At 44.4% G+C, this 15,134-nt stretch overlaps 6 protein-coding genes across 6 annotated transcripts; 3 read left to right on the forward strand and 3 right to left on the reverse strand.

Annotated features, from left to right (window-relative positions):
• Window positions 1–2,995: 2,995 nt before the first annotated feature.
• PHALS_06785 (uncharacterized protein) lies at window positions 2,996–3,889 on the reverse strand (the record flags this gene model as incomplete). The annotated part of the gene is made up of 2 exons (XM_024720136.1): window positions 2,996–3,777; window positions 3,853–3,889. The coding sequence occupies 2 exons, from the start codon at window positions 3,887–3,889 to the stop codon at window positions 2,996–2,998; spliced, it is 819 nt and encodes a 272-aa protein (XP_024585364.1).
• A 99-nt stretch (window positions 3,890–3,988) lies between these two features.
• PHALS_06786 (uncharacterized protein) lies at window positions 3,989–4,906 on the forward strand (the record flags this gene model as incomplete). The annotated part of the gene is made up of 1 exon (XM_024720137.1): window positions 3,989–4,906. The coding sequence occupies one exon, from the start codon at window positions 3,989–3,991 to the stop codon at window positions 4,904–4,906; it is 918 nt and encodes a 305-aa protein (XP_024585365.1).
• Window positions 4,907–5,720: 814 nt separating this feature from the next.
• Window positions 5,721–9,272, forward strand: PHALS_06787 (Predicted MutS-related protein involved in mismatch repair; the record flags this gene model as incomplete). The annotated part of the gene is made up of 5 exons (XM_024720138.1): window positions 5,721–7,535; window positions 7,606–7,690; window positions 7,765–8,274; window positions 8,330–8,337; window positions 8,427–9,272. 5 exons carry the CDS (start codon window positions 5,721–5,723, stop codon window positions 9,270–9,272), a joined length of 3,264 nt encoding a protein of 1,087 aa, XP_024585366.1.
• A 1,280-nt stretch (window positions 9,273–10,552) lies between these two features.
• Window positions 10,553–12,760, forward strand: PHALS_06788 (serine esterase; the record flags this gene model as incomplete). The annotated part of the gene is made up of 1 exon (XM_024720139.1): window positions 10,553–12,760. The coding sequence occupies one exon, from the start codon at window positions 10,553–10,555 to the stop codon at window positions 12,758–12,760; it is 2,208 nt and encodes a 735-aa protein (XP_024585367.1).
• Window positions 12,761–12,865: 105 nt separating this feature from the next.
• Window positions 12,866–13,693, reverse strand: PHALS_06789 (hypothetical protein PHYSODRAFT_565717; the record flags this gene model as incomplete). The annotated part of the gene is made up of 4 exons (XM_024720140.1): window positions 12,866–13,032; window positions 13,101–13,194; window positions 13,260–13,434; window positions 13,497–13,693. The coding sequence occupies 4 exons, from the start codon at window positions 13,691–13,693 to the stop codon at window positions 12,866–12,868; spliced, it is 633 nt and encodes a 210-aa protein (XP_024585368.1).
• An 84-nt stretch (window positions 13,694–13,777) lies between these two features.
• Window positions 13,778–14,548, reverse strand: PHALS_06790 (Cytochrome b561/ferric reductase transmembrane; the record flags this gene model as incomplete). Its single annotated transcript, XM_024720141.1, has 4 exons — window positions 13,778–14,008; window positions 14,082–14,220; window positions 14,285–14,335; window positions 14,412–14,548. The coding sequence occupies 4 exons, from the start codon at window positions 14,546–14,548 to the stop codon at window positions 13,778–13,780; spliced, it is 558 nt and encodes a 185-aa protein (XP_024585369.1).
• Between the last annotated feature and the right edge of the window lie 586 nt (window positions 14,549–15,134).

Genomic DNA, 15,134 nt, shown 5'->3' on the forward strand with positions numbered 1-15,134 from the left:
TCGCGGGAGCGTTGTAAATTAATCCATACGTCGTTGGGCGACAAATACGAAGGAAACCGCCGACGCGCCTTGCGTCTGGCAAACTCAAACCAAAGATGGCGTTCCACGCGCACGTCCATCTTTTGTGGCTGTACTTCTGTTTGTGCAGCGAGATATATTTCCGGTGCCGCTGCACCCATCACTTAAGGAACTCTTCCTCATCTGTAGCAATTTCTCCAAGCGAGCACGCAAGGATTCGTCCACAGTGCGGGTACAGGAGCAATTTTTCTTTGAACGCGAAGTCGAGCGCGGTACGTATCCAGGGAGATTTCTTGCGGAACCAAGAAGCGAGCTGGCAGAGCTTTTTGTTCGTCAAGCTCAGCTTGTGTAGCGGCCGGGGGGGCGATCGCGTAGCCGCCCAACGATTGAGCGATCGCGTCGCGTCGAATCTTCTGTAACGGGATCCGCCGAGCAGAAGCCGTCGGGGGTCAAGGACCGACCGTGGATGCGCTCGCATGGTAGACGCCCCGCGGACAGCATCCAGCTGCTGTCTCTGTGCCTCGTCAAGGTCACTGTTAATGATACCACTTCCTCTGGAAGTCTAGAGGTCAGGAAACGGGCACGATGTCCGCAAGGTTCGAGCAGGGCTCACGTCTCGCCGCTGGGGCACCTTGCCATTTTCTTCTATCTGGGAAAGGAGTATCCGGCTCGTAGTTGATTTCAAATCCTCGACGAGGTAATTCAACGCCTGTGGCGGGCGCGGTCGGGAATAGACGTCGCGTCTGTGTTCTTAATCATGCGACCCTGTCGCTGATATCGAGCTGCGCTTTCCTTGAATCCGCGAACGTGCTGCCCGAAGTCGTACCGCGTGCAGAAGACTAAAAAGGGTTCTGCCCGTAGGCGTTCTCGGAGCCAGCGAGGCTGGGTGTCTTCCGTGTCCTTGACACGGAACTCATTGAACAGAGAATGCGTGCAGAAGGTCCTGAGATGTAGAGGTGTCTTAGCCTCGCAAGACTCGTACGAGGCGACAATTAAATGTGAACTGTGGGTATTCAAAACTTTGATGGGGGGAGAGTAATAGGGTTTCACGTGCCCTGGTATGAAGAGTGTGGGTCACTCAAGATGGTGTGATCACACAAGAGTTGGGTTACGCAAGACGGTGTAATCACACAATGGTGTGGCTACACCTTAACATGAAGTCAGTACGTGAATGGACTGCCTGTAGTTATGCAATTTAACTGGGTTTTACTATTTGAGCAGGAAACCCTGTAGATGTAGATATAGGCTTTTTTGCCGCAAAAAACCAAAAAATACAGTTTGCATTTTGAACGGAAGAGTTTATTCGCCTTGGTTAAAGGTTGTGATTACTGTTGGAGTGAGCGAATTGCGATCCGCTACAGTCGTACTGGTTCTAAGTATAGATCGAAGTACACCGACCTTAACGAAGCTTCCGCTAAGCGAAAGAGCTACAGCAGCCCCGCTGCATATATGATCGGCAAGCCTATGAATTCTTAATTTTTATCATGCACACAAAAACAGTAACGGTGATGAGTTTGTCTTTGTCAACCCTAGCACGTTTAAGTGTCACTTCCTTCTAGTACCTCTCCATCATCTGCACTACCCCTTGGCGTAAGTATCGCTTATGTCTTCTCTTGTTCGCTCCACTTCTGAATGAAACATTAATAATCTCCTTGACGTGTATGAAGCGATGGACAATACTCTGCTTGATCGCTTGAACGCGTTTCAATATAATGCTCGAAAGGCACCAGCTACTGTATGCTGACAACTAGTGAATTATCGACATCATCTATTTCGACGTCTCGGACTGGGGCTTTGACAATTTCTTCTTGTACTGACAATTAATTCACTTGGATTCGCACGAAATCATCATCGCTGTCGTAGATAGCTTTGATGGTCGCTTTCGTTTCGTGCTTGATCATCAGGGCTTCTTTGGTTCAGCTATGTGTCTTGACTAAAGCATCCTATAATATGGCTGTACCATGCGGGCATGCCTAATCTTCCACGTAGTGTCAGCCTTGGAGTACTCTACGTAACTTGCAAAATCCGGCTTATGGTCTAGCATGCACGCTTTATCGTTTTGATAAGACAATAAAGTTGCTTTTTCTTTGTTTAAGATGACAAACGACAACGCAAAAAACTTCACACTCACACTGTGTTGTGCAAGCTTGTCAACAACCAACAATCTTTTGTCAAGTCCTGGGATTTATAAAGGTTATTCATGGTAATCTTTTTTTTACCCAAGCCAGTCAATTTCACGGTGTACTTGTCTACTTTTTGCATCTGCAATCGTCGAGACATCCGCCTTTCTGAGAAAAGCACCACCTTATCACACATCGCCTCGTTTACCTGTATATCTTTCAGCGTTTCCCGTTTTTTTTTCTTCTTTCTGTGCAGCCTACATGATTTCTTAGTTTGATTCTCTTTGGTTTTAATCAATTTAATGTACTACGCATTCCCACGAACGATGAGTTCAATCGTATTCTAGCGTCAGACTGCTGGAAAGCGCCATCAGCTGGCGTGACTCATCGACTAGCTCTCCATTATCGGAGCCCCACAACTAGTTTGTCAAAAGGTTCTAGATGATTCGCCATTCTAGTACCACATTCCATTTAAAATCTTGAAGTTGATGCGTTGCGCTATAGCCGAAATTGCGTACCGCTCATCATGTCTTCTCACTCGCGGCCAACCTAAGCTTGCTCTGATGTTGATTTTCATCGCCTTGCGAAATGATTCCCAAAGCATTGGCGTCGTTCATAAATCACGTCTCTGTTATGTTGTTCTCATGCTTGACGGCCGAGACGGGGCCCAGAGTATATTGATCACCCAGTGGTAATAGTAAATACTACTCAGGAGGACTGCGGTGCGCTTGTTTGTCAGACGCTGCAGTGAAGGCAATCCTTTGCATAATTTCCAAATGAGTCATACCGAAATCACATAAATAATTTCTGTGAGCGAATAAACCGAAAAATAAATCTATAAAAATTTTACGAGTAGATTAAGACGCAAAGAAGACCCAGAAGCTACCAGGCGTTGACAGCTCCTCTTTCGCCTGGCCGCTTTTAAAGAGCTCCGTAAGTTCTTCGTGGCTCATTGTTGTTTGATCCCGGATGTGATTCTGCGTTGCAATTCGTTCTCCTTCTCTTGCTATAGAAATAGAAATCGCTTCATTATGATCCACTTCTATCCCTGTTCCACTAGCTGATGCAGGTTCCAGTGTCTTCACAATCTCTTTGGGCTTCTTCAACCTTGAATTTATTTGCAGCTGCGAACATGTGTCCACAACGACACCTTTAATTTTCATCAATTCACTTCGAAGCGCCTGTAGTTCCGAATTTCGGGTGGACATTGTGGTGAATGTGTTCACCTTTGTCCAGTGGGTCGCCTTTCGTGCTGCTAAATACTTAGCAACGCGCGCTCCAACTAGCATCGCAATTTGATTATACTGAATTTGTTGGTCTTTGATGACAGCTAAAAGTGCCGCCACCCGCAAATTTCTGCGCTTCCGCCGCTGCGTCTTGTCGCACTCGTGCCGGAGTAGCAACTGCTGTGTATTTCGTGTCTTGAGCTGCACGGAGGAGTAGCTTAGCAGTAATAGCAGCAACGTCACAAAGCCATACTTTTTAAATACAAGCGACAAGAGCTTCACCAGCGACCCAAAATTAAAAAATGACGTTTCTAAAGTCGTCAGATGTTCAGAAGTGCGCTGCGCAAGTTGTGACAGACCATTGTACCGCTCCACGCTTTTCAGGCACTTTGTGATATCCTCCGGTGATAAGCCTTTCTTTTCCAAAAAATCTACACGCTGAGCAAGTGACAACGTACGCACTGTCGGGTGCAACAGAAAATCCTCACACTTTTTTAGCAGGTTTACGTCCCGATGATCCGCCATATAGACAACTGACTTTTAAAAAAGAAAATAGTACTGTGTACCCTCAATTCAAGCCTGACCATTGGTAATACTGACGTTACAAAGTTAATGCTAGCGAATATGGAAGTTTGTGTCAAAGTACATCCACGAGGAATCTTTCCATTGCCTTCTAAAGATTGCAAATCAGTCTGTGAGATTAACACGAAACGATCACGAGACGCAGTACAGAGTGGTGGCTCTGTGGAACTCGACAAAGTACTCAAAGACACGCCAGACCGCACATCGAGTGAAGATGAACAACAGCATCGCACAGATTCTGGCATTATTCAAGCAGATGATGGTCGGTCCTCGATGGTGCCGGTGAAGGTGATGGCAACGACATCGTTGGTGGCACCAAGCGATTACGTGAGCAGTCGACAAAGCAACGGATCAAGCGCAGCTCAAGTGATGGAGGAGGAAGAAAGTGCTCGACAGAGATCCAAGATGGGATCTTCAATTACAACAATGAAGTCAAATCTAACAACATCTAAGCTAGTCAAGAAGTTGACTTCAGAATCCCGACCCGACGAGAGGAGAAGGAAACGAAAGATAAATGACACGACTTCGTCTGTCATCTCACAGACGTCGGCAAGAATGCTATTCCAGTGTTCTTCTAAGCTGCTAAAGTCACAAGCACTGGACTACGATGTGCGTGCACGCGAGACGGCGGAGCGAAATGCGATGCTGGCAAAAGAAATTAAGGAATGGGAGACCAAAGTTTGCAATCTGAAGTGTAAACTTCAGGAGTACGCCGACGAGCTGTCGCCAAACGAGCTGAATGATATGACTGTGGTTAAGTCAGATGCTGCTGTATCCAGTGGAAACGCAAAAGCGTCGACAGCAATTACGTCTGTTGCGGATCCTGAAACATTTGAGTCTTCATTGCCCACTGCAGTTGTCGTAACCGAGGCAAAAGTTCGAGAAGAGCTGCAAATGCGATCACAGAAGTTGGAAATGTTTCGCAGCAGCTTGCCTGGCTTCATAGATGATGAAGCTTGAGGTCTATTTACTATACTCTTATACTTTTTGATCAACATATCAGGCTGCGTATATCACTGGGATAATCTAACACAATTTTTTAATCAGAGATTTTTAAGATGGCCATTTGACTACTTTGCCACAAGTGCCAATTTCAATATAATCTCATGACTACTTATACTGTTTCTGGCACCTCATGCCTTAATATTTGGATGTCCATGACTCTCATGTATGCTGTGCTCGCTTAAATGACCGAAATGGAGACTGATCTACCTAGCTCTTTCGAAGCACGTAAAACAGTTGACTTCTTTAGCCATATCCACCGATCTGAGACTTAACCATCTCGAACCATGGCCAAATTGTAATGACTTCTGGAGTTGCGATTCTCGATGATGACGCCATCGGCTAGACTGACTGTTTTTTATTCATTTTCTTTGATAGCAAAATTTTATGGTCAGGAAGTGGTGCGTGAAGTTCTTAACGCGCCAGAGCTGCTAGTATCTCCGTGAATAAAACTTAATTGACAAAATATATGCCATCGACACACCATCCATAAAAAACTTAGATTTTGTATGACGTCCTGGTCAACGGCTCTCTATGGCGCCACGAAACTAAACTAGCTATGAACAGATTCAAGCAGGCTTGGGCAATTTCCCGGTGATAACAGGTACGTCCCGGTTAAGCACTTCATAGAATAGTCAGTTGGGCAACGGATTTTGCTACAGTTGAATGCGCTTTTGTGACGTCAAGGTCAAAATAATTCGCGGATTTCTCGTACTAATAAATTTATAAAGCCAACCGTCTTCTTTCAAAGAAGTACTTGCCCCTAACTGCAATGGCGTGGGGTAAGAATCGTCGTCAATTGTCCGCTAATTCACGTTCGTTGTCTTCCGCTGGCCGCAGCATTCGTCGACCACCCGATCAACATTTGGAGCAAAAATATGCACAGAGCATTAACCAAAGCAAAGTGCATGTGCGAGTGGTGGTCCAACTGGAAAGGAAAGAAGACGAAGACAAGTCATTGAATCACTATTTAATAGCGTTCCAAAATCAGTTTCATGCACGCCGAGAAATTGGTTTAACAAATTCTTGGGACATCTGCGTGGAAGTGCTAGAGTGTGGTCTGAATACGTGGCAGAATATGGTGGAGCTACAACGTTTGCTTTTGACAGTTGAGAAACCGATACAGCTTCGAGAACAGCAATTGTCGGCTAAAACAATGTTACGTCGTAATCACGAGTCAAATAAGTGGACGTTGAGCTTAACTTTTGCTGAATTGGCTGAGGATACGCTTTGGAAGTTCGCAAATAGCTTGATGCTAAGGCTTAAGAGTTGTGGAATATTGTCGAAAGTACTACTTCCAACAAAACGATTGGAGTTGCACCTATTATCAGCAACTGCGGAGAATATGGAGTTAGCAATGGATGAATATCAGTGGGAAGGAAAGCAAGTGGCAAGTCAAATTGTCGTTCAAGTGGGTAGAGAAGAAACACTGGAGATGCAGCGGATTCTCTTGCCACCTGCTTGCACGGCGTCTCAAACAAAATTGCAAAACCCTGATGTAGTTGCTGTGGTGGATGGTGTGTTGAGTAGCGAGAATAGTACGATAAGACCAGTTGTGGTGATTTTACGTGGTATCCCAGGGAGTGGAAAGAGTACGCTCAGACAAGAATTTGAGTGCATGTGTCATGATCGAGAATTTAATTTCGTAGCGTGTTCAGCCGATTCTTACTTTGATACCTCGCGTGGATATGTTTTTGATGTGAAAAAATTGGGAGCAGCCCACAATGCGTGTAAACAAAAATTTCGAAAAGCTCTTCGAGAAAATGTTTCGCAAAATCACGAGCAACCTTTTCACAAACACCTTGTCCTTGTTGATAACACTAATACTCAACGATGGGAATACGAAGAATATGTAACTTTTGCCACGTCCAATGGATATCGGGTTGAGATTATCGAAATTACGTGTAAAGACATCTTGATGGCATTTCGAATGGGGCAACGCAATTCACACGGTGTGTCCACGGACAAAGTGATCGGCATGTTTATGCGATGGGAGATAGACGCGCGTGCACGCTGCTACAATCCGCATTTTGATCAAATAGAACTCGCCGAAAACCCGCTTTCGAATGGTGAAGCTGGTAAAGTATTGTATATCTGTCTATCTCTGAACGACACGGCTAAACAAAAGCTACTGAAACGTGTGCGTCTGGCTCACGCACACATATGTGCCGACCATGTCACTTTGTTCTATCAACCGAATAAATTATACACGAGACTGGTCGAGCTTGGCGCTTCCTTTACTATCCGTGGAGTCGAAGTTGTACAGGATAATAATGGTCAAGCACTTCGTGTGGAGTTAGATGAACAGCTTTTGTTACCGGTAAGAAACAAGATACCGCACATCACATTGTCACTTGCAGGTAGAACAAGTGCATCATATTCAAATAATCTTTTAATGAGTACATCAGCAAAGCGAATGACACTTGACCCACCGATTGAAATGACGGCTTGTCTTGCAGCTGTTTTTTATATTCAAAACGAGCCTGTGATTGTTAGATCGTCACCATTTGTGGAAGAAAAGTTTCTTAGAAGATGTTTTGATTCGAATAAGTCTAGTACCAACCAAGACATAGTGCCGAGCAATCGTGTATGTTTGCCGTCAAAAATATTTGCTGTGTACATCGATGAAAGTGATTTAATTAGAGAGCCTGACCAAGTTTCTGCCAGTCTTTCGTGGACAATTCCGATCATTCATCACAAGGGCTCGCATTGCAATACACACAGGTTGCTATGTATTCAAAGGTCTGACATATCGTCTCCAACACCTGTTGCAACGCTACTGAAAAAATTTCAATGTCGCTTTTTGTATTTGTCAGCGCTAGACTTTGATGATTTAATTGTGCTTGCCCAACCTCCTTTGTCTCCAACGTTTGATATGGCACTACAAGAATACGTATCTGAAGGTGGCTTGAATAACATTAACGAGTTTATTCTGATAACTTTAGCGGGAAAATCCGTGCATTGGTCCATATCTTCAGTGGAATCTCTTCGAAGTGCTGTGATAAGTGTTATTACTCGAGACTCGAGATCTCATGCCAGTGCGATTCAGTCTATCCCAGCCTATCATGATATGCTTTCGGCACTGGATCTACTGGATATCACCAATCAAGAAAATGTCCGAAGTACAAGTGTCCGTGGTTTGGGCGTTTTGAAAGAAGCTTGGCAATTTGTTTATGGGGCACACAGTCCTCCAGCGATACAACGGATCGACACCACACTTGTGGCACTGCGATCAAGTGTTGTTGAGCTGTTAATATTGCTGCCAGATTTTAAGGCGATGAGCAATATGGAAATACTCAAAACAAAATTGGTGAGTGTGCTTAAAGGTATGCAGTGTGTACACAATGTTATATCATGCTCGTCCGATCAAATTTACTTCAGTCTGTGTGGTGAAACCAGCGACAGCACCTGCTTTTGCGTCCGGCTGGGAATACGGCAAGAAAATGCGGACTCAAATATTACAAATGCTTGCTTGCAGTCGAGTATTTGCGACAACCAATTTCAAATGAGCCGTAATATTTGTGATGTTGAAGCGTACAGTGTACTGGTTAGTTTTTTACGTGCAATAATTGTAAACCGTTGTGGTGACAAACTACCGAGCGAGTGTCGTCTGTCTTCGTTGATAAATCTTACCAGCGAACGTCTAGTCGCTTGTTATCTCAACAGTACTGAAGGATTGGTCGAAATGCCGTCTGCGAACGATATTGAATCCGGCCGCATTCTTCTCACCCTACGAGACATGCTAATTTACATGTCCAAAATAGATATTGAAGATTGGGATACTGCATTTGGAGACGCGCTTCTCGCACTTCAGGGTTACAAAAAAGCTCAAGCGATATGGAAGAAAGCGATGCGAGAAACGATGCTATGCTGCGAGACCATTCTGTCCTCATTACACTGCGGAAAGGGCAATTTGTGGAATACTCAGTTTACCCCCCAAAATTTGTTTCAAATCGTGGTTGCGCTGTTAAAAACTGAGTATTCGATATCCGTTTATGACTCACTTACGCACAGAAATATTGAAGTGTGCACCCTTTCTGAGTGGAGTCACTTGCATTCGCTTGCCCTTTGCGATGCACTAAAACTGACAGCTTCGATGGTGGTGTCTGACAATAATGATGAGCGCAATGGCAACATTTGGAACCTCTTTGTTTGTACACCAAGTTTGGTTATCCGTCAAGTAAACGTGACGACCTCGTCGATTGATTTGCTTCACAATGTCGTCGAAAACTTTCAACCTTTTAAATTTGGTTTTGAACACAATATTGAGATGTGTGTTGGTGAGAGCACACAAGGTGGCAAGGCACAAGATGTTAAGGAATGAAAATATTCAATCAAAGAAGTGGATCGTTTTGACGGTTACTGACTCCGTAGTTGTTAAGAAAATGCTGAATGTGAAGTTTGATAGCTTCAAAAAATGTCTTGAGAGATCATAAATCGCTTACCGTCTTCTCTTCTCCTGGACTCAAACATAGTGCCAGCATCCATTTCAAAGAGCTGTATGTAAACATGGATGTTCATCCGAAGCAATAGTTGATAGTTTTCTATCATGTAAATTATATGTAATTATACATACGTAAGCTGACTTGAATTTAACGATAGCGTTAAAGGACCTCCTCTCATTGATAAACGTAGGTCAATTTTCATTTGACAAATGTTGCATATTAAAGCGTTTGATTGTCGAATTAGACGGTTACTGTCAGATTGCATAATATCAAGCGTGATGTTTGAAGCCATACGAAAAAGGTAAAGTATGATTTCTTAAGACATTATCTCTATACTTCAAGCCTGAAAGATGATACGTACCAAATTTGTTCTCATCAATATCGATACATATATATACATAGCGGTGAAGTAGGTTGATATAGTAAGAACTTAACTATATTCAGAACCTAAGACGTTGATGTTCGGACTAAAACATGTCATGCCTTTGTTGTCATGCCAATGTAATATCTAAGGTATTATATTGATTACCGAGTCGTGACCGCCCTACAGAGAAAACAGTCCTCTAACTGTCTGTCAGATGCAATCGACGAGACGAAAGATCATATAATGATCTTGATTGACTGTCAACTACTCTTTCGATGCAAGGAGTAACATCTAAAGCTGATTGAACTCCAAGAGTACTCAAAAGTTCTCCGAAACGATGCGCATACGTACGTCTGCAGAGCAATAATTTCGAGGCATCACTTAGAATCTCAGAAGCATGAACGGAAGAATGACGTTATCGAGATAGCTCGAATATTTCCCGACGTTTATGGAAATGGACCCAACAACATTGAGCTGTTTCTTGAATTTTCCTGAAATTTTTATTTCTTGAATCATAGAAGCTCCAAGAAAAAAGATAAAATGAGGGGCTTGAGATGTCGTTGTCTAACAATCGTGGAAAGGAAATGCTTAAGTAGAAGTTACATGCGGCTGGTTTTTTTTGGGGGCACTTCGAGTCATAATTATTGACAGACTTGCTTTGTCAACCAACAGGTACATAATACGTAACCGTATTGGATGACAAACATGTACTGACATTGTGAAAAACTCTCGCCAATTTCAAGACAAAAATTCCTAGGAAAATTGTTCTTTTTGTCAACCAAACAATCTCTCTCAATGACGGAGGCTCCAACTGCTGTGCAGCCCCAGACGGCCGCGAATACCAAATTTTATATGAAGAATGCTATCTTTTCTATGGTCTCATTGTATTTAGCTCACCAGTTTGCTAGTTATCTTTCGAATCGTGAGGAACCTATCGTTTGTGATCGACACGTCAATGACCAGACATGGTTTAGCGAGAGACGCTACGAGTCCCTACGCTTCTTTGACCCTTCAAAAACTCATCATGAAACGCAATATGTGTCTATGCGCGACAGTGTCGACTTGGCAGTCGATTTTTATCTGGCTGATCATCTTTGGGACAAGCAGGAAAAGGTGCCCACTGTGCTCTTTCCCACTCGTCATGGCCGTGGCTATACCTTAAACTTTCCTTTTAACATTTTCACTCGTTACAAGCGCAAGTTTACGAATCCTCGGGTCAATGCGTACGTGCAGCGCTTTGTGACCAATGGATATGCGTGGGTATCCGTAGACATACGAGGCACTGGCGCTTCCGCGGGCTCTAAAGTGTTTGATTTCGCTGATGCTGAAGTGCAAGATGGCTATGATATGATTGAATGGATCATAAGACAATCATGGAGCAATGGTGAAGTTGCAGTTTTTGGCCAAGGTCTAGATGGCGTAGGCGCTCTTCTCGTAGCGGCCAGTGGCCATCCAGCTTTAAAAGCGGTCTCGGTGAACAGTGCTCCTATTGATGTTTTCCAAGCTGCTCTGTTTCCGGGAGGTGTAAAAAATTTGAAGGCATTAAACGACTGGGCTTCATTCACGGGCGCCACGGATCGTCAAATTCGTTGGGACCATATTCCAACTTTTAAAGCACGACTAATGCTAAAACATTTCGGAGGTGAAGTGTATCGCGTGGATGACAATGATTCGAAGTTCAATCAATATATACACCAGCATATGACCAATCCGGATCTTTCGAGAGAATTGCAGCATGTGCGATTTCGAAATGATAAATTCGCATCAATCAATGTTACCATGGAACAAATGGACGCAACTCGTCACCTCGCCACCATTGCTGCTTCGGGTGTTGCAATACAGACGTCTGCTGGTTTCTTTGACATGGGTGTGGCTCGCTCCAGCATTTTGCTCTTCCAGTACCTGACGAATACTCTGGATGCTGGCACAGCTTCACTATTGCCTGAACTACCAAAGGAGGCAGTGAGAAAAATTCAGAAGGACGCTACTTATCATCGACTCACGCTTGGACCGTGGAGTCATGCTGGTGTAGATAACGCCGATCCGTTTGCTCAATCAAAACAAAAGTGTTTTTACCATTTGGACGAAGTTAGCCGATTCTTTGATTATCACATGTATGCCAACCGTCGCAAGATCACGAAGATTGACGAGGAATTACCTGTGCACTACTTCACGATGGCGCACAACCGATGGAAAGAGTCAAAGTCGTGGCCACCGGCGTATTTGCGGAACGAGACGCTCTACCTCGGCGCTAACAAGTTGTTCAAGCCAGAAGTTGAGACAAAGATGGGCAAGGTAAGCCAAAATGTCACCACAAAGCCCACGCTGGACACTGTTACTCGCTGGAGTATGCTGGACCATCTCTTTGGCTTACGCCCAATGTACTACCACGACCGCACAACTTTGGCTTACCAGTATTTGACGTTATTCACGTCTGAATTGCCGCTTACAGAGATCACCGGTGAGGCAGAACTTCGTCTATTCTTTTCAGTCGATCAACGTAATGTGAGTCTCGTGGCCTACCTCGAGGATGTTGACCACACGTCTCACTTTCCGAATGAAAACAAACGTCCAGGCGTTACGTACATGACGGAGGCTTTGGTGAATCCGTTGCACAAGACAATTCACCCAGACTCAAGTGTTTATTCCTATAAGCGTGCCGATTCACGTGAGATTGTACCTGGCCAAGTGTACGAAGCTGTTTTTCGCTTTGAGCCCACATCTTATGTGGTCAAGCGGGATCACCAGATCCGTGTATCTGTGGGAGTCGCTACTCCACCCGACTTTGCTTCACACGGCGTGAAGGAAGCCACGAAGCTCACGATTTACTCTGGAGTTAAATATCCGACAAAACTCATTTTGCCGTCGTATACAGGTCTTTACGATGCCAACGTTGTACCACGCACTGAAGAACTGGATGACTTAAATATGATAGTAACACCGGATACTGTGGATACAGAGAACTATTTCGACGAAGCTGCTGATACAAATGTCGAATTGTAGTAACATTTTAATCACAACATGTACTTTACAAAGTTAATCCTTCCAAGTATTATGATGGCTGAACGGACCCTCTGTTTTCCCAAGTTGTTAAATGCATGCCGACACTTAACTGCTTTTCTTGGCCAAGCCCGATGCAAAATTGCCAAAAACGAGCTTAAAAAATAGCAGCAAGTAAGCAGCAGCTACGGAAATTGCTACTTTTGGCTGGACAGCATCACCCAGATGCGTGATACCCCAGCTACCGCTGTACACGCCTAGAATGACACTAACACCTAGATTTGATAAACGTTGTTAATTGAGCATTTTTGAGGCATAAAATGAAAGTGAATGGCACACACACCTCCGCACAAGAATGCAACCATTCCCCCGATACGATGACCTACATTCTTCCATTGCCAGCTCGTCTTCGTACCGCCAAAGGTAGTAGCGAGGCCCTATCCAAGAGCATCTCATAGCATATGTAAAGCAAATTGGAATATGATCAATCAAATTCTCTTACCCCCAGCATGTTCAGTACGGTCACTGTGGTTGTCACGACTGCAAGCCATGAGTGTGTCGACGTAAAATGGTTTTTGCCATTTATACTTTTAGTCAAGAAAGCTGCCGCACCACCGGTACTTAACAGAATCATCGCAAGTACTTGCGACCCCATATGTACCTTGGATAAAAGAATTCTGGATCCAGCAAAAGCATTAGGATTTAATCTTCATAATGTCATGTCATCGAGTCGCCAAACCGCGTTTTATAATCTGTCACGATCTTGCGCTCCAGCATCGTGTAAATACCAAGTGGAAAGCAGAGTAGAAAGGCAATCGCGTTGGCGGCCGGATGTACAGCAAACAAAGATGGTGACGCAACGCATTTAGATAGAATTGTGACACAGGGGCCTGCTAGCAGGACGCTAAGCACCAGCAATTCCAGTTTCTGGACCATATTGCACGATAGATATGAATTCGATAGTACTAGTGTAGATTTAACATTATATAGCAATTACTATTCCAAAGCTCCGTGGCAGCTTTAAGCCATCTTAGCCATTTTTAGCTGCTCTATACCCTTTCGGCGCTGCAGCTTCAAAGCTTTATACAGCAGTGTCACGTGCGCTGCGATAATGAGCATGGTGAGCTGAAACTGTAGTGTCGACGAGAGATTCTGAACGCCCCATGAGCTTGTGTGCAGACCGTAAAGCATGGTGAGCACACTACCAACGTAAATCAACACACCTGTAAGTGCGTGAGTATCATCGCTCCACTGCCAATTCGTCTTGGTCAAATGTCAATAGTAGCCCTTGAAACATGTTAAGCGAGAAGAACATACCAGTTACCACAGCCGCCCACGAGTGCGGCGTTGCCAAATGCTCGTTCCCCGTGTCATGCTTGGTGATAAACGCAACAATGCCTGCAGCACTCATCAAGACTCCAGCGGACACATTTAGGAACAAATGGAGCTTGGTCAGCCAGACACTGAAGAACAACCGTAACACATCAAAAATGATTATGTTTTAATGCGAAAGAAAGCAATCCCCACCGGGTCAGATGATTCGTTTCGTACTTGCGCTGAAGCATGACTTGTAACGCACTATGAATGAAATTCGTAGGACCCATGAGTAAGAAATATCACTTTTTTCAGATTCTTATCATGGTGTTGTCTGTACCTGGGAAAGCAAACAAGCATTGCCACCGCGTTTAGTAGCGGGTGCAGAGAGAACAGAGATCCGTCTGCTATGCAGCGCTTTATGATAATGCCGCACGGCAGCAAAAACAGCGCCGCGGTCAGTGCCAGGTCGCCCATTCTCGAAATTATTACCAATGTAAGTATATAATCATTTTCAGAAAAAAGTTTAAAAATTATGCGTAAAGTACAGTTACTATTTCTTGATACTCACATGCAAATGTCATGTTGATCCTGTTCAGCAAAGGACATCTAGCACATACCTGTTCTTACTGAGATTGTCGGGAGATCGCGATGCAACTGAGCTAAGTTGGAAGTTTTTGGTATGAATGGGAAAGCCAGCATACGTGTAGGCGATGTAAGCCAGATCCCCGTGGGCCTTTACGGATGCGTCAAGTCGACAATGTTAATGCTTAGATTTTGACTAGGTTTCGCTGTTGAGACCAATCGAATAAGGTGTAGACATTAGGACCAAATAGATCAGGCGCAGGCGCGTGCGTGTAGGACCGTGTGTCTTTACTGTTAACGTGTAGTGTGCATGTAGAATCCAGCTAACACTCCTTTGATATATTTCTCACTTTCACTTCTACCTTCTTCAGCACAAGTGCCCAACCAATACGTTATGAGCCCAACGGACAACGCAGCTACGGAGGCGGCCCCCGCCTCCTCCCTTGCTCACGAAAGGGGGGGGGGGTTCTACAGGAAT

Source organism: Plasmopara halstedii (assembly GCF_900000015.1).
Source record: "Plasmopara halstedii genome assembly, contig: Scaffold_3060, whole genome shotgun sequence".
Taxonomy (NCBI): Eukaryota; Oomycota; class Peronosporomycetes; order Peronosporales; family Peronosporaceae; genus Plasmopara; species Plasmopara halstedii.